Source organism: Gymnoscopelus braueri (genome assembly GCF_963280865.1).
Source record: "Gymnoscopelus braueri genome assembly, chromosome: 7".
In the NCBI taxonomy this organism is placed as follows: domain Eukaryota; kingdom Metazoa; phylum Chordata; class Actinopteri; order Myctophiformes; family Myctophidae; genus Gymnoscopelus; species Gymnoscopelus braueri.
The window spans coordinates 28,940,513-28,964,628 of NC_137608.1; the positions used below are offsets into that span (position 1 = coordinate 28,940,513).

The window sequence follows — 24,116 nt, forward strand, 5'->3', positions numbered from 1 at the left end:
ATTATACTGACAGACTGACCATGATACTGACCATGATACTGACCATGATACTGACAGACTGACCATGATACTGACCATGATATTGACCATGGTACTGACATTATACTGACATAATATTGAACATGATACTGACCAATATATTTTCACTGAATGTTTGCCACAGAATAGGGACGCTAGGGTTTATGTGGTTAATTCCTTCACCCGTTTCCTGTTGTATGACAAATGTTCATGTTCATCCCCTGACCTTGCACTTTGGTGGATAAGACCACCTGCTAAATGCCCAAAAATATATAATTGCTAAATTGTTACTACAAAGTATGAAGCATGCTGAGGGCATTTTGAAATGGGAAGATGAACTGACAATGGGAATATACTGACAATAATTAAAGAAGAGATATAACCAGATAACACAACCACACATCTGCAGCATTGCTTATAAATATAATTTATTAATTGTCTTAAAAATTCTTTCTTACACTTTGTACATAAAACTTGACAATTAGAGGAGATAGAGAGGCGAGCATTTTGCACGATTGAGCAAGATTCATGAAGCGTGCCAGCATTAGCTAAAATGGACCAATACTACCCCACACTATACAAATAAGATCACCCCTGATAATAAAATAAAAATGCACTTACAAGCACAGCTCTAATTATAGACTTCTATCAGAATGGATGCCAAGTTTGCATAGTAGACACTGCTTTTACAAAAAGAAATTAAATAAAAACTTGAAACATACAAACTAGTATATAACTGTACTGTTACTGTTTCATATTCAGAAATTTGCCAAATATACTGTAGCTGACAGTACACAACTGTACATACTGTGTATAGAAAAACAAATCTCTTTTTTCTTTTTTTACATACTTCGATTTCTCAACACTGCACCGTTCCATTTTCCTGTTCCAAAGTTTGACAGCTCACCATGTTTAGGCAACATGCACTCTCCTCATATGAAAACGATCTGTTTTATAGACTAGTCTGTGAACGTAATATCTACTGCTGGTAAGATGGGGACTATGGCAATGATGATATCTTTGTTGCATTTGTACAGGAACAGACAAATCAGATTTTCTTAAGTGTCCATGACACAAGAATTTATATTGGTTGACCTGGAGTGCTACAAAGAGATAAAATCAGATCTTTGGTGCCTGTAATCTTGCCTTTTGGGATAACTGAAAATGCCGACATGATGTCATTTGTCTGGAGACATTAATGTGATCTTTAAGTTAATATTCTGGAAAGCAAAAAAACAAAAACAAAATGCAAATAAAACGATTCAAATTAATACCTCCTTAACATCTACAGTAAATAACTTGTTTTTGATTTACCTCATCAGACTCTCACACTGTCTTGCCATTGAGTACATTTGAAAAAAATATCCACCCTACCTTTTGACACCTTAAACCTGTGTGCAGTACATACTTGAGGCTCTCATCTACTCTGTCTGGATGTACAAAACATCTGATTCTTAAATTCATCTCGGTATAGCAATGGCTAAAGAAATAAAGGGGAAATAACTCAAATTCTGCATGGATTGCTCTCATTACAGCAGCCACAAGAAAATGAAACATGTGTGTGTGTGTTTGTTATACGCCATTGACAATCTTTTGTGCCTGTGTAAACTGAGCATTCGTTTTCTACCTGATGTCCTCCCTGGCATCTCCTCTACATGCCTGGCCTCCAGTTCCATGTCATATGGCGTCTCTCCATAGTTCAGAGCATAACAGTCTGTTCATATTCATTTCCACCTCATACACTATTATGTTCTGATTATTGTACACACTGTCCAGAGAAAGCGTTGTAACTCCAATTGTTGGGTCTTGTTTATTTTAAATACACTGCATTACCTGCAAGACCCATGAAATCGATGTCAAGCCCAATGTATGATTTCCAAACACTGGGTGTCAAGTCTGAAAATAAGGCCGCTTATTCATAAAGGTTTCATCAGGTGTTAGACCTGCTATTTGTGGTTGATCCCACTCATCGCATATGTAAGTTGATCCTAGTCAAACCGCCAGTGTTCAGTCACATGTAAATATGTTACACTTTATTTTATATAGGCCCTGTTAGATGTCTTCTCAATGTCGTAGTTTCCGACGCACCCTTTTATGCTTGTACCTTTTTTCTTCCTTTTTTTTTTTTTTTTACAAATGCACCACACGATAAAAGATTAGTTGACGGCAGAACATCCTTTAACATCTATTTGGGGACTATTTAGATAAAGGGCAACATACTGATAAGTTACACTTTTTTTCCCATACAGTCCACAATCTAGAATAAACATAAAAAAGTAAAATTATATTACAATAAACAAAAATGTACTGAAAATATAATGGCTTTCAGGACAAACGTGATATTCATGTATTTACACGTTTTCGGACAAGAAACATGTTAAATGCTGTTATTCTGTGGTAGGGCACCAGATGGCGATAGTGACCAGTAAAAGTCCTTGTGACCCTCAAAGCAAATCAAGGCAAAATTGCTGGATATTAGCACAGGATAGGGCTGATAACCATACCTTGTGATGAAAATATACCCCAAAAACAAATAAATACATTGAACTGTATATAAACAACATTAAAACATGCCAATGTATGTTTGAAAGAATCACTATATGGGTATATGTAGCTGTAAAGAATGAAACCAGCTGTATTTTGCTTCTCCTCGTAGCTAGTCTATGGTATTTAATACTTGAGTGTCCCTGCCTAATCTGTTGTCCCTTTTTTGCATCGTCTCTCTTTTCTCTGACCTGGACCCTGTCAATTCTCAACAAACAATCAGGTAGACTTTTAGGCTTGAGGGATTCATGGTTAATCAAAATCATTGCCATGTCATATCCATTTCAGGACTTCCCTTGACCCTGCATCCAGTATTGGCACTGCAGCATTGCCCAATAAGGTGAGCTGTAGTGAAACGAGCATATAAAAAGTGGGACTTGTATACCTCTGTATAGCTTCAAGACCATCTTTGCTGCATGGCAAAGACAAAACACAATTGTCAATTTGCTCATTAAATTTACACCCATTTATTGGTTGTTACTAAATGTTGTCTGAATCAATAAATGTCTCATTACTAATTTTGCCACATTATATTGCCAATCAAAAAGTATATTTTCAACAGTACACTGCTAAAAAGAGACAATTGCACATGACATGTCCCAATGCTTTTACCATTGCAAAGTCAAATCTGTTTTCATCTTGTCATTTCAGTTCTTGGGAGAAAAGACAGTCTAGTGAAGTCTAACCTCACGCTGCTGGCGTAACCATTAATACTTATGTGTGATAGGAATGACTAACAGGAGAATGGCAAGCCCAGGGTTGCTACCTAGATAGCTCCCACAGCGGAACTTGAATTAACCCTAGATAACTTGTCTTATTTATTTTGTCTAGTCAGGGCCACGATGGCCTGTCTTTGACTAGCAGAATTCTGTTAGGAGGAAATAATCCACACATATGGACAGCAGAATACACAGTGTTTCCTAGGAAACAATATAAATAGCAAACTGTACCGGTAAACACGTACAGCCAAGACTCACAAGAGAGGAGAACGATTATCACAATCTCTTCTCTTTCTTTCCCCTACTTCATTCTTACACAAATTCACCTGTTGCTTTTGACAACATTTTCATTTTCCTTTTGAAATTTGCTTTGCTCTTTTTGTTTAAAAAAAAAATATCTGTCATTGATTATCATCTTCCCTCATTAGTTCCTCAGATTATTCTCTCTCTCTCTCTCTCTCTCTCTGTCATTAGTTTGGCTCCTGTCTCTTTTCACAATGCTACCACAGAGGAACTCTAGGTCTCTCTCCATCTCCTTCCATTCATTTGTTTTTCGACTAGAGAACCAAGAGAACCGGGTTCAGTTTTCTTTAGTTTCTTTCTTCTTTCAGACATGTTTGATCCTGATCGACTGTGGGTGGCAGGCAGGGTTATCTGTCCTTCAGCATACGAGACACCTTAACACCGCGCACGCACACACACACACACACGCACACGCACACGCACACGCACACGCACACGCACACACACACACACACACACACACACACACACACACACACTCCCACAGCAGTTCGTCCAGCTGCTGTTCTAGTTCTGTTTGTCATCACATCACCACGATCACCATGGTATTTCAACACTCAATTACCATGGTGACAATCTTCTTTAATTAATTTTTTTTTGTATATAGAACTGGCTTAGGTCCTCTCTCCTTAAAGGACCACATAGCGCTCAGTCCTCCTCGTTGTCTCGAGCACCCTGTCGTTGTCGCGGTAACGGTAGCATTGCTACGTCAGTGATCCACTGTCATGGAGGCGAAGCTGCCGTCGTGGCGACCCATCTCTTCCAGGACGGCAGCCAGCTCGTTGAGGTCGCCGTCAGGGAAGTGCTGGGCTTCCCACAGATCCAGTATCACGCCTGTCGGACTGGACTTTGTGGCAAAGTAGTTCAGGTACCTGGGGAAATGGTGGGAGGGAGACAGACGGAGAGGAAATAAGCCAAAATAAAACTGATGGACATACTGTGGGGGAGACATGGTTGCAGTGCTGAGAGGAGACATTACACATAATTAAAACACAGAATAGAGAGAGGCTGCTCGTTGGAGACGGTGAAGAAGGGTCATGGTTAGACTGAAAGTTTATTTTCGAGTTGAGTGCTTCCAGCAGTGAACATTTCTTGTTTAACGCATCAGCCAAATATATTCAGAGATTCTATCATTTTGGAACGGTTTATGCTGGAATTCGAAAATGGAATGAAACACAAAGATGATCCAATAAACTGACAAAGAAAACCTCCGGGGAGTAGAAAGCAATGTGAAGTACAGGTCTATTTCTGAAGCAGAATTGTTGTTTGTTGCGAGCACTTAGGAGTTTAGTGCCTTGCTCATGGACACTTTAACACGATGCCGGGCCCGGGACTGAAACGGCAGGCACTGTTGCCCCATAATCATCCACCAGTAGTATCCATGTACAGTACATCTGTCACTGTTAAGTGATAATCACTTACACCATATACGTTGACTGTCTTCCCATGGGCCCTATACTTATTTGACTGCATTCCCATGGGCTACACTTAGTATCTTTGCCGGAAATAGCTGATCTACAAGCTCACAATGTGTCGCAAGCTTGTAGAACTGCCATTATCGGCAAATATTCTCCCCAGAGCAGGGAGGCCAGGGTTCAAGTGGATAACGTTTAGCTTTGTGAAATTGCAATTATCCTTGTCTTAAGCACTATAACGATAAATATAACTATCGTTCACCATTGTCTTTGTTATACTTGACTTAAAACAAATTTTAAAACGATATATACAGTAGTAATAGTGCTTGGTGTGAACGGCCATTTAACAAAGGACATGGCAGCATGCCCCCCCCCCCACCAATCCCCAGAGAAATTCTGTCAAACTCCTCTAATTATCACACAAACAGAATACCAGAGCTCACATTATGGGCGCGTTCGAAAATTACGCACCGGAGCACACTCGCCTATTAGTTTGTATTGGCCAGTGCGCTCAGTGCTGTATTTTCGAACGCACCCCAGGCTACAAGAAAAGCCGTGAATTAAAAGAAATCCGCTGTCCGCAGGCTGCAGAGCAGGCTCTCACAAAAAGACTCAAAAAGATAACTATTCTGCTGTAAGGAAATTGATTCACAGCAACAGTCCAACAATTAAACCAACAAAGTGAATTTTGTAAAAATCCATTTTCAATTTGTTAGGGCTCACAGATACGTATAAAGTGCCATTTCTGCACTTCTACCCTATTGTAAAGTGAACATCAAAACGCCAAAGAGACAGGAATGCAATTGGTGGGTGTGTGTGTGTGTGTGTACATGCATGCGTGCGTGCGTGCGTGCGTGCGTGCGTGCGTGCATGCGTGCGTGCGTGCGTGCGTGCGGATGTATGGATCTGGTCTTGTTGTTGCAAATCAATCACATTTGCACCCAAAATGATTTGTTTTGGGGACTATTTCACTATGATCAGTGGTGAGTCAAAGTACAGATACTCTTAGTCAAATATTACTCAACTACAAGTGAAATTTTCAAATTTGTACTTGAGTTGAAGTACTGGAGTGCTTTTAAAAGTACGTAAGTATTCAAAAAATACAAATACAAAGCATTGTCAATATCAATGCATTGTTTTATTGTATGCATTTCCAAAATATTCAAATATTTTCCAGACATTTTAAAAAATATGTCAATAATAGTGAAAATAGCCGATCTACAAGCTCACAACGCGTTGCATCGCGACACATTGCGAGCTAAATGTGTTTAGTACTTTGTACTTTGAGTACAGTACTCAAGTAAATGTACTTAGTTACTGTCCACCACTGCATATACTGTGGGTTACATCTCCTCAGTTTACTGACTTTGCCTCCACCGTTTCTCTGTTTTTCTATCAAGCTGCTTTCTCTCTGTCTTCCCTCTTTCTCTCTTACTGCAGTTTGAGATAAGGGGTATCCCTGCTGCTGGGAAGGAAACTCAAATGAGATCCTCTGTTGCTGCTTTGTGTGTGTGTGTGTGTGTGTGTGTGTGTGTGTGTGTGTGTGTGTGTGTGTGTGTGTGTGTGTGTGTGTGTGTGTGTGTGTGTGTGTGTGTGTGTGCGTGCGTGTGCGTGTGCGTGTGTGCGTGTGTGTGTGTGTGTGTGCACGTGCGTGCGCTCACAGAATAAAGTTGAGCAAAAAGTTGCAATCATTTCCCCTGCCGCTTACTTGAATACAGATGGCCAATACGTGTGCATATTTGTGTTTGTGTGAATGGACTGGGGTGTTGGAGGTGGCGTGTGCGTGTTTCTCTGTACCTCTATGGAGTTGGAGTGAAGAGAGGCTGAGTAAAGCAAGTGGGGAGGGGCTGTGCACGGCAAAAGCGTGAGTCACCAGTCAAAGCCATGCAATCATGAAGTGGCAGCAACACCACATTCATTGGTTGGTTGGGATTATTTCTCTGGTTAGAAAAAATTATCCAACCCCATGTTAAAGAGGCAGTGACACCGTCCTGTTTCCTCCTAAATAATGATGATTGGGTATTATTATTATTATGGAATTAGAGATGTACGATAATATCGCCCCCCTTTCTTTCTTTTCTTTTTTAAGTGTACAGTGTTAAAATGCTGTTTTTCTGTAGGCACATCCCACAGACTAAGGTTGGGACCTTAGGATCACCCACTTCATACATATTTCATATCTGTTGCTACCTGCACAAAAGACTGAGGTACTCTGCCTTTATTTTATTTTATTTTGTAATGTATTATTGAGTATACTACGTTATGTTTATTTGATAATGTTTTGCTATTCGACATTTTTCTTTTTACTCTCTCTACTCTTACGATTATCTATTCATAACCGCAATCCTTGGAAGCTTGTACAGAACATGTACAGAATATGTACAGAACATAATTTCAGCCAATCTTTTACACCTGTAAACTTGAGCTTTGAAGTTGAAGCTGGAGTTGACTTTGATTCTCACCAAAGCACTAGGCTACTCTCGCTAGCCATTTGTCTCTTTGAGGATGGGGACCTCAGGAACACTCTTGTTCCAACTGAGGACAACCGAACCGTCTGTGACCGTTCAAAATCTGGTGCTGACCATACACCTATTTGTGCATCGAATGTTTGACAGAGATGCTTGCAGCTTACAAAAAGGAGCCAAAAACACACAGGGAAGACATCCTCGCACATTTAACAACACCGTCTAGAGGGGGTCTAGAGGAGCAATGCCAACTTCATGATTGATGAATGAAAAACAGAGAAATTACCAAAATCATGGCACTGCCTCTTTAAGTATACATTTTAGGGTAACTGCAAAGGAGAGCTCTTAACACCTTTACCGCCGGGCCCGTAGTTCTACGGGCCGTTAAATCCAACGGTTAAGCGCCGAGCCCGTAGTCCTACGGGCTGCGGTCTTTTCGCGCATGCGCGGTCCGGGTGCACTTTCGGAATTTTTTTGATCCACTTCCGTTTCCGGTTTGATGACAGGAAATAGAATTATTTGGGATCCGGTTTCGACGATCACGCCCGCTCCCATTCTACAGACGAAACTGAAACTCAATTCTCTTCCTGTAGTTTTTTCTCCTCGCATTTCACTGTTTAACGTAATCCGCTCTAACTACAACATGGATGCCCCGTTTGACACGCGATCTTCACTGGGAGATACAGGGAGATCTCGCGGATGTAAACAGACCGTTCACGGCTCAATCTTAAGGATTTTAACAAGATCTATGGCGACATGAAAAAAACAAAAAAACAACAAAAACACCTTGGCACTGGTGAGTACATTATGAGATTAACCTCTGGCGGTGGATGTGTTAAAGGTAAAAAAAAATAAACATATACATAATCCTGCCAACATAACAGCTGTCCAGTGTCCTCTAGAGTCTAGTCACCAGTATTTGGTCCACACATTAAAAACATGAACCCTATTCTGGGCATGTCACATTAGACAAACATTTGATGAAAATAAGTGAACATGAAAATATAGCTATATTCTGTGAAGACATTTTGTGTAGAGGGTAAAAAAGGAGGGGGCCTATTATAGAGCCCTGGGGGACTCTGGTCCACAAAGTATCTGGGGTTTACCAAATGTGTTTGTGCGTGTGTGCGTGAGTGCGTGCGTGTGTGCGTGCGTGCGTGTGTGTGTGTGTCATTCATTTCAGCGTGGGCTGTTGCTATAGCTTCCAGCTCAGTGTGTCCTATAGTCCTTGCTGTCATGGTGACCTACACGATGCTGCCAATAGAACAACTAGACAAATGCATGTTCTCTTTAATTAAATGAGGAAGAGCACTTCTTCTAGAGTGAGTTGAACTGACGTTTCCATTACAAAGACATGTCCGCACGGTTGAACGACTGTGCAGTGTGCAACATCACACACGCAAGTGGTCATGTCTAACTTAGCTACGTTCTAGCCTGGAAACCAGGCGACTATGTCAGACTCTGAAATCGCTTGCTTTTCCACGTCCGTGATTACTAGTCTGGCCATGCCAGGTTAGACACTTTCACCATGGCATCCCTATTTTGGGCATATCATTATAAGTTATACGACATTTTTAGAAATTAAAAGATAACATTCTAAAATAGCACACCTACAAGCTCACAACACCTTGTGGTGCAACATATTGTGAGCTTGTAGATCGGCTATTATAGAAACGTTTTGAATAAGGCTTAAGTGGTCAGATAGAACTGAACGCATTAGGAATAGATGTAAGCAGAGGTTACGGTTTAGTTTGAAGTAACCAGTAACTGATAACACGAAATACAGTAACTGTAGATTTATGTGGCTTTTAATAACTAATGCTTAACTTATAGTATAATCAAAATAGCCAATCTATAAGCGGAAAAGGCGCCACATCCCGATTAAAACTTTGTAGTACAACAACTTATGAACAACAAATTATCAGCTTAAGGCTCGGCACAATTAAGCTCAAAACTTAAAACATGGAATGGACTAAATGCTTTTAGCTGCATTTGTCAATCACACGCCATCAACAGCTTGTTAAAATGTTGTGATTCTAGTGTTTGCTTATGCCTTTATGGCACTGGTCAGTTCAGTACCTGTCAAGGTTGAGATTGTGGGCCAACATCCTCCAGTCGTTGGATCCTCTGGTCTGCGGTGCGTCCAGACTGCCACACAGCTTCTGTCTGATGGATAGAGGGATGCGGAAGGCGTTGGGCCCTACTAAGGTAGTGATGCTGCTGGCTGGATCCATCAGAGACGTGTCTATGCACTGGACATCCTGTGTTAAAAGAAACAGAAGCAAGGATAGGCTGCATATTATTTCATAAAACATGATCAATGTTGATGTCATCTGCATAGTCAAAGTGTTCATTTGACTCTGAGAGTGTACAAATGAAACCAAATGGACCTTTACATTTGTACACTGCATGTCAGAGTTAAATTAACACTGAGGATTTTACTCACTATGGACATATTTATCCTGTAGTTACTTATTTCCTTTTGTCTAACGTTCTGGCGTGTGGTGCTTATTCTACATTCACACAGCGGCTTGCAAACACTTCTTCTCTCACTAAACCTACATGCCAACATCTGCTACTCCCGGTGCTGAAAGGAAGCAGTAATATAATGAATGTTGAGTTGGCAGGAGGAAATAACAGCCTCCACCGTTGATGTAAATGATTAGTATTTACAGCATCTACTTAGCCTGCATTTACAGCAGAAAGCTGGAGGACTGAATGATCGATGCACACTGCACAGGACGTCTCTATTTCTCTGCTGAAATAAATGCCCACAGACAGGGCCTGTCCTCCATTATTCAGCATGTTGTGGGCTGCTGACCGGGGATCACTGTTGACCGGTGGTCAACATTGCGAGAGAAATAAGCAACGAGGTCTATGAAAACAAGCCCAAAAGAATGAACACTTTAAAGATATACATTGGTTATTTGAAAATAGCCAATCTGCAAGCTCACAACGCGTTGCATCGTGACATGTTGTGAGCTTGTAGATCTGCTATTTTCAAAAGAAAATCTTGAAAAAAACATTTTGAATATTACAAAAAAAAAATTAACAACACAAATCTTGTATGGGGGTCCCCGGCACCAAAAATGTTCAGATGGGGGGGGGGGGTCAATGGACAAATACATATTAATTTGGGGGTCCTTGACATGAAAATGTTTGAGAACCACTGGTTTAAACGACATAAGGAAACAAGCCCAAAAAAACGCAACCCGCAACTACCAACATTTACAAGCGACTTTACAGAAAAAGTAGCCCAAAGTCGCTTCTAATAAGCGGACATGGCAACACTGCTGCTGACCAGTTGCCTCAGTTAGTGACTAGAATTTCATTTTATCTACACACCGGCACCAAAAGATACCTTGACTGTTGAGCTACACAGTAGCCTATATGTGGCTCTGGTTGATGTGATGTCGGCAGTTATCAAAGTGTAGCTGTCACATACTGTATTAAAAAACGATTACAATGCAGTCCCACACTGCTCCTTATGTCAATAAGTTGATATGAGTAGTACATTAACCACATGGACCCTAGCGTCCCTATTCTAGGGTGAACATTTGGCGAAAAGATTTGGTATCGAGGGGGGGAAAGGAGGGGGGCCTTGTATAGACCCCTGGGGGACTCCAGTCAATCAAATATAATGTAACGCAGGATTTCTACCAAGGTGATCGTGTATTTTGCCCCTTCACTAATTTGATGATGTCTGAGAGCGTAGCGGACTGTGCAAGCACAGACATTGTTTGTGGATGAGACAGAAGTACAGTATGTCTGTATTCATGACCAGGCCTCCTTGTGGAACAACGCCAGACACAGTAAAAAGACCTTGTTCCTCATAATCACCTCATCTGCTCAAATAAGAATTCTGGTGTGTAACTATTGCCTACAACACGGTGAGAGAATTCAAAGCAGCGATAATCCAGTGGAAGTATCTGACCTCTGACCAAAACGCTTTGCGCACGCAGCGCACAGTTACATGGCCGAGCTAAATCAAAGGCCTGTTATTCCAGGCATGTTGTGTGACCCGCGGCCCCACTGTGAATGATTGAACAGAGTCACAGAGCCATAGCAGGACTCCTGACTGTCTTGACAGCTAGAAGTAAACTTAGTGACCTTTAGCACTTTTGGTTGTACATGGAGAAGACAAAGTCCACATGAAACGGCATTTTGAGAGGCATCTAACTTCTGTATCGTGATGTATTTCAGAGTGAAACAGCAAAGGCAGGTGGGACACAACGTAGGAATTTGACTTGAACGTTGAAAAGTGGGTTGTGTCATTACAAACATGGAGAATTGAGTAATAGGTGAATGTCATGATATTATTGGTTGAAATTGGTTGGTTGGTCTATATGCAGGTAAGCACACGTTAGATTGATAAATGAGGGGGCAAAGTACACTGTAGATCCCTGGCGGACCCCGTCAATGAAGTATAGGGTTTAAGAGGTTAAAGGTTAAAGTTCTAAACTAAAAGATCTGTGACATGTGATGCTTAATTACTACTCAGGCTTAACTCTTCCAAATTGGACACACAATCAATAGCCAACACCATCCGATTAGATGCCAAAAGTCATAATGCACAGTGGCTGTGCGTGCATGTGTCAGTCAGATGATTTCAACATGATTGCCATGCATGAATGTATGGATTGTCAGTCGTGTTCTTCTCACTAGAGCCCAACCGATGCCCGATGTTTGGGTCCGATCCCGATTTTGGAGAGTTCTAGCCCACCGTTTACCGATGTTTTGACTGATATTTATTTTTAAAAATAAACAACTAACTTTTTGATTGATAAAAGTCAAATGGCCGATACGTTGGGCCAAACCGACGTATTGGCCGGGGTTGCGCTTCCTCTTACCTCCTCCAATGTGTTGCTGAGCTGAAAGATCTGTCCCTCTCCCTCGACCTGCCGTACACACAGCTTACAGCTGAGCTCCGTGGTGGCCGGGCTCAGGCGCTCCAGGGTGAAGGTACAGTGGAGACTTCTCTGACTGCTGCTCCACACCTGGTAGAAGGGGATCTCCTGCAAGATGCACAGGAAGGGGAAAAAAACTGGGCCGTGAGTCGTTTCTTCAGCAGGTATTTTCAGCCCAGTAATCCATCCCGGTGGGGAAAACGTGTTCCAAACTGCACGGAGAGATCAATCCCAGGAGGGAATGAAGGGCAAGCTATATGCTTCATGAAAAATTTTATTGCCTCGCTAACTCGTGTGATAAACGGCTGCTTAATTTAGCGGCTATTCTTCTCTTCTTCTGTTACAGTAGCTGTTCTTATATAAGTGCAAGAAACAACAAAAAAACGTTCTGTCACCATTCGGAAGTCAGAACACACCAGAGGGTGACCTGCACTGTGATTACAGAACCTGTGGTGATGCTCTTCATTCCCACTTCTAATCACTTTCAGCCTAGTGTCCCCATTGTCACTAGGTGAACATTTTCAAAGAGTTTCAAATTATTAATATTTTTTCGGCACATGTTCTGATCGGCTATTTTTGCTATTCGTCACACGACAAAGTGTATGTGGCTTAACCATTTAACCCATTAAGACCGGGAACGCATCTGTGTCATTTTAAGATTTCTTTGGCTATCCAAAATAGCAGATATATAAGCTCATAGCGCGGCACAGAGTGCCGCGCTATGAGCTTGTAAAGCTGCTATCTTTTTTAAATCGTGAAAGTTTGTGCAAATCCTTGTACATATATTTTTAAAGCGAACATTTTAACTCAAATCTTTGCTTCTGGGGGTCCCTGGAACAACGTATTTTCAGATGGGGGTCCGCGGCTAAATCCATTATCATTTTGGGAGGTCCTTTCAAAAAACTGTTAGGATTTAGAAGACATTTGTAGAATCCCCCAGAAGCAAAGATTTGAGTTACAAATGTTCGCTTCAAAAAAATTATATATAATCAAAGATTTTCAAAAATGTTCACGATAAAAAAAAAAAAGCAGATCTACAAGCTCATAGCGCGGCACTCGGTGCCACGCTATGAGCTTGTAGATCTGCTATTTTTAAAAAAATCGTTAACATTTTTGAAAATCTACACCAACGTCGTGGATTCTAACAGTACGTTTTAACAGCAGGCGACTCTTGGGCGATCGCCGGGCGACATCGTCCAAAAGATAAAGAAAATCCATCTTTCATCGCCCCCCCGCCCACTTCGCCCTATCGCCAGTAGTTGCCGGCTCTCATAGACATATAATGCACTTCCGGAAAATACTATCCTGATCGCCCGCTGTTAAAACGCACCGTAACCCACAACCTCCACGGTGGTGGGCAAGCACCTTTGGGGGGTCCTTGACAAAAAAAGTTTGAGAACCACTGGTCTACGTAACGCGAATGACTCTCACCTGATACTTGGCGATGAGCTTGCTCTTCCAGTGTGTGTGCGGCACGTCGTGGATGGAGAGTCTCAGGTTGTGTGTGCTGTCTTTGAAGTTCAGAGTCTTTGGCTCATCCAGAAGCTTTCCTCCCATCTGGGTCTCCATCTGAAGAACCTCCTACATAAGAGACCAGAATTGGGGCATTAATGCAACTCTCTTTGAAGAACATTCCCCTGTGTTCAGTAGTGGACAGGAACAAAGTACATTTACTTGAGTACTGTACTTAAAAAGAAAGAAAAGGTATCTGTACTTTACTTGAGTATTTGTTTTTTGGATATAAGACAAATATTGTACTTTTGAGTCCACTACATTTCTAAGTAGGGAAAAAGTACATGAATTAACCACTTAAGCCCTATTTCAAATACTAGAGGTTCGTTCGCTATAGGAATACTAGTGGTCTTGCCTATATATGGGCGTATGGGGTTTGTTTATGCTTATGTCTGAGTCAGAGTGACGTGGACGTGGCCGTGGTCCGTCGGCCGGTCCTCCCTTAAGCCAATTTTAACATAGGAGAGTGAAAATAGCAGATCTACAAGCTCACAACACGTCACATTGCGATGCGTTGTGAGCTTGTAGATCAGCTATTTTCTGTATTTTTGGACATTTCTGAAATATATTAGAATTTGGGGAAATGTCAAAATTTCTGTACAGCAATGCATTGATTTTTTTTTTAAACACTTTTGAATACTTAAAGCAGCACTTTCCTATTCTACCCCAGATTTGAACCCAGGTCTGCGTATGTGCTGAAAGCTTTATCACTGAGCTTATTGAGCCTGCCCCAGGGAAGAAATTTAACTCAAGTACAAATTTGACAGAGCAATTTTCATTTGCAGTTGAGTAATATTTGACCAGGAGTATCTCAGAATCAGTTTAATTGTCACTTCCATAATACACACGAGGCATACATGGAAGCAAAATACCGTTCTCCGCAACTCACGGTGCTGGTCACATTTAAAAACAACAGACACATCTAGAATTTGACTCAAGTACTGGGGTTGAGTACTTTGTAAACCACTGCCCTCCGTTTCCTTTTCTTCAAACCTCCTTTTGTTATTGTGGCGGCATTTCATTTTCCTTCCCGTCTGGCACGTGCACTTATCTTCTGTCTCCTCATTAGCTTGCATGTTTTTTATAGCTTCTGAATCTTGGAGTAAATGTTGTGTGCTGTAAGCAAAGCTTGGCTGCGTTCAAATTGTGCTAAAACAAAAGCCAGATCTCTCAGCTGCTTCTCCAAGAACAATTGGTCAGTATATTGTCTGAGATGCAGAGAATTGCAGGACACCTGGGAACATTTCCATTGGCTAAAATTCTACCAGAAAGCATATTTTGGTAGTGTTGATTGGGCTTTGGAAAGTAGACTCTTGAATCAAACTACTTTAAATGTCTTAAGAAAACCTGTAAAATGGTGAAACAAACCAAAACAAATCTCAGTTCAAACGGTTGTTGGTTTCTAAGTATACTCGATGTAGCGAAAGAAACTTAGTTGATGTTTAGACCATTCTAAAAATGCCTTCTGAATACTAAAAATGTAATCCTAAAAATAAAAATAAATCTATATACAGTATAGCATCTGAAATGACACAGATGCTGTCCTGGACTAAAAGGTATATAAGGTATAGGTTAAACAGGTTTAAATGGGTTAATAGTGTCCACTTGATATCCTTGTTCATACGCAGTTAATTCATTCATTTGTCATTCCGAAAGTGTACAAACTCTCAGAGTTAAATTAACATTGAAGAACTGAAGACTGTGTATTGTGTGTCAGAGAATAGAGGAAACAGCACTTTTCACTTTGCTGAGCTTCAGTTGTCAATAATACCTTGTACAAGGCGTTCCGTGGGGATTTACTCCTCATCCTTTTTAAATTGACTACATCAAATAAGCCAGCGACACTGAGACACCAAGGACACATACTGATGTGTAGGGCTGCAACTATCAATAATTTTGTATTACTTCCGCGATTAATCGAGTAATCGAGAAGCTCATTTAAAAAAAAATATATATATATATATATATTTGTATAAGTATAAAATAAAAAAATATATATAAGTATATTATTATTTTTTTGAAAATTCCACAAGAGGGCGCTCTAGCACAGCTTAGGAATGATCCCTCGTCACTCAGAGAAGCAATAGACGGATGTGACGTCATTCCAAAAAAACGGACGTCCGTCCCAACGTTAGGATTTTTAGAAAAACACTTCTAACTCTAACTATAGCTCCAAAATGGCTGCTCGCGGTAGCAATGTTATTGTTCCAGTTGATACACGGATCCCTCCCCCAACCCACGGACACTTATTTTATTTTTTTAATTGTACACAATGTGGCTTCCATAGCGTTTTCAAAGATCGTCTATTTAAGGTAATAAACGCTGGCAAGGGGATAAAAAACGATGTTTAATATCTTGGCGGGTAATGTGTTAACTGTTGCACCCCCACTGATGCGATGTACTCAAATAGACACTTGCGCAAGCACACACTAGTTCCATGTTAACTGTAAGTTCGTACAGTGTCATGTATGCCTCCCACAACGTTTGAAACATAATCAATTTCTCCTCATCTTCCTTCCTACGCAGCAGCTATACTGTAAATATAGTGCCAGCATTCCTTATGAAACAGCACCCCATCAATTATACTACAAAAAGACCATCATTAAACATCAACCTCTGATCTTTGTGTGTGTGTGTGTGTGTGTGTGTGTGTGTGTGTGTGTGTGTGTGTGTGTGTGTGTGTGTGTGTGTGTGTGTGTGTGTGTGTGTGTGTGTGTGTGTGTGTGTGTGGCGTGCACACGTGTTTATGCCACTTAGACACTTACATACATAACTACAAGCATAAATTCCCATCATTGCTCTCCAGTGGTGCATTGCATGTATATTAAAACATCCACTATTTTGATGCGTTTGATATGACCCCTTTATAATATTTACTGTTCATTTCCCATGGACTGGGGAATGACGAAACACCTCTATTTATCACTGAGAAGGTTGGTTCTAATGGAATAATTAATAAACCTTGGCTGTGGACATGACAGTCCTTTTTTAGATGGTCCTTTTAAGAGTAAAAGCCCCCAAAGGGCCAGTGTTTCTTACTGTACATGCTCTATCATTTGACCATAAGGTATCTTATGCAGCAAGGCCCACAGTGTATCATAATATAGAGCAGTACCTCCTCCTTACTTTACGTTGATATAATAGTTCAGTGTTGGATGAAAATTATCCCCATTTACCAAAAATGTATGCCGTCAATAATGAATACCATGGTTTATAGAAGAGATATTCTATGTCTTGCACGGACTAGAGTTGAGTGAACCTGCTTCAACATAAGCACATTAACCACTTTTTTGGACATGTCACTAAAAAGTGACATTTAAAAAACAAGAAATGACACAGTCATATGTGTCAGCTTGCAGCAAGCTAAACCCCTGGAAAAGTACTGTCAACTCATGACTCTTGCTAAACAAATATATATCAAACTCAAGAGTTTGCGCAGGAAATCAATGAGTGATGAGAAAGTGACGACAAAGTGACGACTAGTTGCAGCGTCTCTTTCCTGGTCAGCTCTGCAAGCTGATAAAAACAGCAACAAAAATGCAAACACTTTTGAAAATATTTGTGGAAAGCTCACAACGCATTGTGTGAGCTTCTAGAACAGCTATTTTCAAAATAATTTAGTTTTTTTGCTGGTTAAGTGGTTAAAATAGGCTACATTTGCTATGAACACAAATAAAAATCATGTTGGCTTGTGATTCCCAGCCGTACCTTGAGTGCGTCCTGTGTGTCGTCCAGACAGTAGACTCTGATGTGATAGTCCAGCGTTGTGCACGACACGGGGCCGAACACCACCAGTTTCAGCCGCTTGGCGGCGGCCTTGCTGACCGACTGGCCCACCAGGCAGTACGTGCCCAGTGTCTCTGTTAGGATGTGGCACGCCTCCGAGTCCATCTGCACGTAGCACGGGGTGGTGAAGTTCTCCTCTCCTACAACCACCACGTCCTGCAGGGCCACACACACACACACACACACCCCCACACACACACACACACACACACACACACACACACACACACACACACACACACACACCCGCACGCACACACACACACACACACACACACTTTAGTCAACGTGTCTTTGAAGCGTCATTCACTAATATAAATACTACTTTGTCAACAGGGTTGAATGGCTGAAATGAGAACTGCCAGGTTTTGATTTGTAAAAAGCCCTATATACTATAAATGTTGAAATGCATTGAAATGTGAGAAAATTTGAAGATTTGCCCAAAATAGGGATGCAAGGGTTAATGTGGTTAAATTGTTGAATTGTGATATCATCAACCATATCAGACAATTTACATTTCCCAAAAGGAAAATCAGTCTAACCAGAAGCAGAGTGAAACATATTCATAACAAAAAAAAAAAGAATGACCAGAGAGGGGATATCAAAAGCAGAGGCTTTTGAAAATTCTGCCGAGTACTGGCTCCTCCCTTCAGATTCCCTTATGCTAAACACAGTAAGATCCCAAAATGTGGTCCATTCTTACACTTTCAAAGTAAAATAAAACAAGTAGAACTCAGACTTGGATGTCAGCTCTTACTTTAACAGTCAGCACTATCAATCATCTCCATATTTGGGCAAGGATTCAGCCCGGTTCTATCGGAATTGACTTCCAGTATGAAATTGAAAAAAGTAAAAAAACATATGTGCTGCCTACTAGCAGCAATTTGGCACGGATCGGTTCAGTGGTTTGCAAGATTAGCCCCGGACTCAAACAGTAGAAAAAGACAGACAGACGGACAGACAGACAGACAGACAGACAGACAGACAGACAGACAGACTCACAGGCCCCTAGGAGCCCCGCCGCAATAACACTCCACATTTTACTGTGTAGAATGACTTCTGATGGGAAAAGAGCGCTGTGAATAATTATAGACCTAATTAAATAAATGAACCAAAACAAAACCAAATCATTGTTTAGCAACATAAATGCCAACTGGAAAGGAATGGTGTTTCATCATTGTGTTTCCTTTTTAATGAAAAACATAAAGTGTGTAATTCAGCTCAGGAGAACGACAAGACATAATTGCCTGTTCAATAATCTATGTTTGAACTGTCAAGACACTGAATCCCAATAAGAAAAAGCATAGCGAGAATATAGTCTCTGAGAGACAGACAAGACAGGGAGATTTTTAGATTTTCAGTTCTGGACAACCGCCGGTCCGATTGACTACCCACTCGACACAACACACCCTCGGCTCTCAGCGGCTCTCAGCGGCGATAGCGCGATACACACGCCAAGTTGGACGTTGAGTGTTCTCGAGTATATACGGGGGACAGACAGACTAATCTCTCAAGAACAGATTCTGCTCTGCGTTTGAATCTGTCGGGGGGGTTCGTCATATCGCGTACGCACTGGCCTACAAGTGGGCGTGCCTTCAGATCAGGAAGCAGGCCGCGCTTTACCCAATCAAATGTAGTGGGCGGGATTTACGTGTCCGCCAATCCTTCCCCACTGGAAACAAACCGAAACTCATTTAACAATAGCGTCCTCAGAGCAGACAAAACCACGGAAAGATATTCACATTTGAACTTGCTCTTTCATCATAGAAACAAGTGGGCTTATAACCAAAACTCTGGGAGAAGTGGTGTTAGTGTTCCGTGTAGAAATATTGTTAGTGGGAATGAAAACATAGTCGCACCACCGGAAGTGAAAGGCTGAAGGCAGACCAAAAACCCCGGTTTCCTTGCGTACGTGTGCTACGTCGACTTCCTCCCAGAGCCAAGTGAGATAGTAAAAAACAGCAGAGGGCGCGGTTTTTCCTTTTCATTTGGCGATGGGTTCCCAGATTGCAGACAGACAGACAGACAGACAGACAGACAGACACACACACACACACACACGCACCGATTCTGTGCATTTATATAGATTTAACCAATGAAAAATATTAACAATATATTGACAAAATATAACTACATTGTTCTTTTTCCCATTTCCTGAAATCAAAAAGTTATGGACATACAAAGTTTCCGGCCCGACTTTCTCTGCAACTTCCTCTGCATTGTACTGACTGTGAGCGTGACATTGAATCATGTTTTCACTCATCCACTGATCATCTGCGAGCTGCTGCTCATTATTTCCACCCCTGTGTCACAGCATGAGCTAAATCTATATACGACTCCTTGGAACGGGGCAGAGTCTTGCAGCGGTTCTGTAGGAGTATTGAATGTGCGTAGATGAGCACCGTGCGTGCAGAGGTTCGCCTGTGTCTTCTCCTACCTATATGATTCAGATATTGAGTAGTGACTCATATAGCTCATGTGGAGTTGTGTTCCCATAGATGAGCTTAATCAATACAAAATGGTTGGAGTGCAGTGTGATTCTGTTATTAGTAATCAACTATCCCTTACACCTGATGCCAGGGGATTTCAATTCCACACTAATTCAAACAAAATTGACTTCTTTGAGAAATTCTATTTTTGTTTATATTCTTTCTTCACTCACTCGATTTCTTTTTCAGGTGCTCTCTCTGTGTCTCTCTCTCTCTGTGTGTGTGTGTGTGTGTCTCTCTCACACACACACACACACACACACACACAGGAACACGCCTTCCGCATGGCTAACTGTGCAGACACAGCGTGCAGTGTTGAGCAGTGATAAGCAACAGAGTGTACACTGTACAGTATAAAGGCCTGGACCCATGTAGACCCACTGAAGCACATAGACAGCCTTATCACAGACCTGTGTGCACGCACGCACGCACACGCACACACACACACACACACACACACACACACACACACACACACACACACACACACACACAGAGAGAGAGAGAGAGCTGAGGTAGACGGTTCTTGCTGAAGGACAGTGGACAGGAAGAAGGAAGTAAAACGGCTGGTCAGAGCAGAACAAATTGTTCCTGATAGGAGTCTGCAACGCTGCTTGTCAAGTCGCCTGGAGGCACTGTGCAGGTTTGTGAAACTCTCTCTTTCTCCCTCTCTCAGCTGTACCTGTGTGTGTGTGTGTGTGTGTGCGCGTGGCCGAGTGCATGAGTGCGTGCGTGCGTGCGTCCTTGCTTGAGTGCGTGTGTGCGTGCGTGCGCATGCTTTTGAGGCAAGGCAAAACATAACTGTGTAGAAAGTGTGGTACAACTTTGCACAAACACTGAACTACACACTTAATAATGTAGACCTTATTAATCCCACAGGGGGAATTCAGTTTCAAAGCTGTTTCCCAGGCGGCCTCTCTTACCCACCCTCTGCTTGTGTGTGTGTGAGTGTGAGTGTGTGTGTGCGTGTGCACAGACCCCTCACCTCCCACTCTCCCATGGCCAGTTGGTTCTTGAGCTGTATGAGCCAGTCCTCCTGGTCGTTGTCGGCACAGTGGTGGATGGTGAGGATCACCGGCCTGGTCAGCAGAGCCCCCGGTGGGCCGCAGCTCACCACGGGACTCAGCACCGTCTGGATGTCCTCCACTGGGGGTCTGCACAGGGGGGGGGGGACACACCGTGTCACAATGTTAATTATGTTTCCTGAGGCCATTCTTTTACTCCCGCGGCGATGTCATGTCTGTGGACTAGGAATGATCTGGATATGAGTGAACACACAGTACATCCTCCTATAGTTCTAGTAACCTCTGAGACCAACCTCTGAGCCCAAACCTCTGAGCCCAAACCTCTGAGCCCTCTGAGCCCAAAATGTTTCTGCCCGGTTCTCCTCAGTGCCTGGAGCTATTGATCTCAAATTGCGCACAGCCATTGACCATTACCATGTGCATGGAACTGTGAAGCCCGTTTTTCGATTACATCAAATCTCAGCTTATTATTACCGTTTATGTGTCAAACAATGGGAGATCACGCTGCGCAGGGTTGCCAGGTTTCGCGAGACAAACAAGCAGCAAGGTCTATGAAAACAAGGCCAAACGAAGCGAGCCCTACAAGCAACAAGGTCTATGAAAAGAAGGCCAAACGAAGCACCGTCACACATATACATTGCCTCTTGGAAAACAGCCGCTCTACAAGCTCACAACGCGTCCCCACACCCACCTGCACTTTCACAACCAACGCCAAAAACACACTTCCACCAATATTGCCCCTAAACTGCTTACAATAGGCGAACATGGCAACACCAAATTCTGTCACACCATAGACTCCGCCCACTCTGGGCCGGGGCGGGAGGCGGGAGGGGGCGGGCGAGTAACATGCCTATGCCAGGGAGTCACATTTCATTCTACATCGTGGCTCCGTGGTGGTGTGTGTGAGATGATCGCACCACAACTTGGGTCCGCGCCCGTGTATGCGTGGACACGCACATGCGCATGCACGTTGGGGAGGCACGTGTGACATGTCACAATGTACATTATTTGTGTTTGCGCGACGCCCGTGTGTGTGTTCGCGACGGGCCACGGGCCGCAGTACCGTGTGTGTGTGTGTGTGTGTGTGAGCACTCGCAACGGGTCGCGCGCGTGTGTGTGTGTGTTGAACGTGCTTCGCCCAATTTACAATCTCAGCTGTTTATTCGCATTTTTATGTCAAACACAGTCTCAATCAGACAATCTCGCCATGCTTATGATGGCTGGAGAGAGAGAGAGGGGGGAGAGAGAGAGAAAGAGAGGGGGAGAGAGAGAGCTGTGTGTGAGAGTGAGTGAGAGAGTGAGAGAGAGAGTGTGTGCATGAAATGCAATGCAATGCAATCTTTTCGTGCAAAGGTGGTAGCACGTCGCGTTTACGTAAATCTCTCCACCAGAGACACAAAAGTTAATCTCATCTAGCCATTACACCATGTCGACTCTCCGAAAATCTGTACAAGCTAACGATACGACCGTTCCACAATCTCGCCCCTAAACACGGTCGCCCAGGCTCGCACCGAACGGTCTGGGGTGAGCAATCTGCGCCTAATTGTCTCGCCCCTAAACACGGTCGCCCCGTATCGCAACGAATGGTGGAGAGCGTTTCTTTGTTAAGGACGCCCATACATTCTCCACTGTTGAATGTGCACCCTTTACGTGCATATCTGCATGCACATAATTATATTGTTGTTGTTAAGTTGAAATAATAGTTGTACACGTTGTAATAACAGTGTTGTATAATTATTTTTGCTGTAGTAATCAATTCATTCTAATATAAGTACAATGCATGACAGAATATATATGTGTGTGTGTGTGTGTGTGTGTGTGTGTGTGTGTGTGTGTGTGTGTGTGTGTGTGTGTGTGTGTGTATATGCATATATGTATATGTATGTATGCACAGTAGGACGTGCAATAACCCCACGTTTGCAACTACTTTTGCCTGCGCACTTCACCGGGTATGGTCTAGTTGATGTAACACAGACAAATGTAACCCATTTGGTTACATTTGTCGGGTTTCAGAGTGGATAAATGAACACTGGGGATTCTACAGTGTACACAGGGGCAGGTGGGGAAACTGTGGAATAGATAGAATAGATACAGAGGATGAGAGTGTAAAATACAGTTTTAAATGGGATAAGTTACAATATAGTAATCAATGCATGACAAGGGAACATATTGCCACTGGACTATCCATTCTGAAGCCAGATCACCGAATCCATACAATACTTTTATTTTTTCTAACTTGTAAGGGTCCTTTTTTCCCCTCTCTTTTTTCTACTGTATCAACTGATTGATACTATTTTACAATAGGAGATCTTGCATGCACCCTTTCACTGTGAATAAACACATTGTGGTGCGAAACCGCTTTTGTCACGGACTTATTTACCACAATAAAAGACTACAACACCAAAAAAAGCATCACACGTTAGCATATGTACGTACTGTATACAGTATATGCCCCTGCTCCAAATGCTGACCCGTGCATTCCTCTTCCATGTGCTCAGTACTCAGTACAACTCTATAGCGTTGAGATGTTGCTAGAGATGTTTATTGACTGAAAAGGAGCCCGCATGGATACAGGAGATGAATCTGACTCTGTAACGGTGCTAAGCCCACCTAATGTCAGGAGGCCACTAATCCTTAGCAGCATTATTGATTCAGCGGCTCCATGTTGCTGGAGCCCATTATTGACCGGGGAAGGGCACACATGGGGAGGGGAGACTCTACACACTGTAAAAATGAATTAAACTCTGAGAGTTTACAAATGTTTTTTGTACACTCTAGGAGCTACAAATGGTTAAATCAACACTGAGGATTTTACTAGACTGGGAAATATTCAGTGATACTATTCACTCAGTAACTGCAGACCTTGGCTCTGCTAATGCAAGGAGCCATCAAGTCTTCATGCTGTAAAATGGTTATTGATGATCAATATATTA

General features: G+C 42.3%; 1 protein-coding gene across 1 annotated transcript in view; it reads right to left on the minus strand.

Moving 5' to 3' along the window:
* Nucleotides 1-435: 435 nt before the first annotated feature.
* Nucleotides 436-24,116, minus strand: part of LOC308088979 (netrin receptor UNC5C-like) — a gene marked incomplete at its 5' end in the record, with an annotated part of 146,180 nt that continues 122,499 nt past the window's right edge. The window contains 6 exon segments of the mRNA XM_080433560.1: nucleotides 436-4,456; nucleotides 9,544-9,725; nucleotides 12,315-12,479; nucleotides 13,803-13,952; nucleotides 17,592-17,825; nucleotides 21,144-21,312. Coding sequence (XP_080289686.1) covers nucleotides 4,294-4,456; nucleotides 9,544-9,725; nucleotides 12,315-12,479; nucleotides 13,803-13,952; nucleotides 17,592-17,825; nucleotides 21,144-21,312 — 1,063 coding nt within the window. The 3' untranslated portion in view covers nucleotides 436-4,293.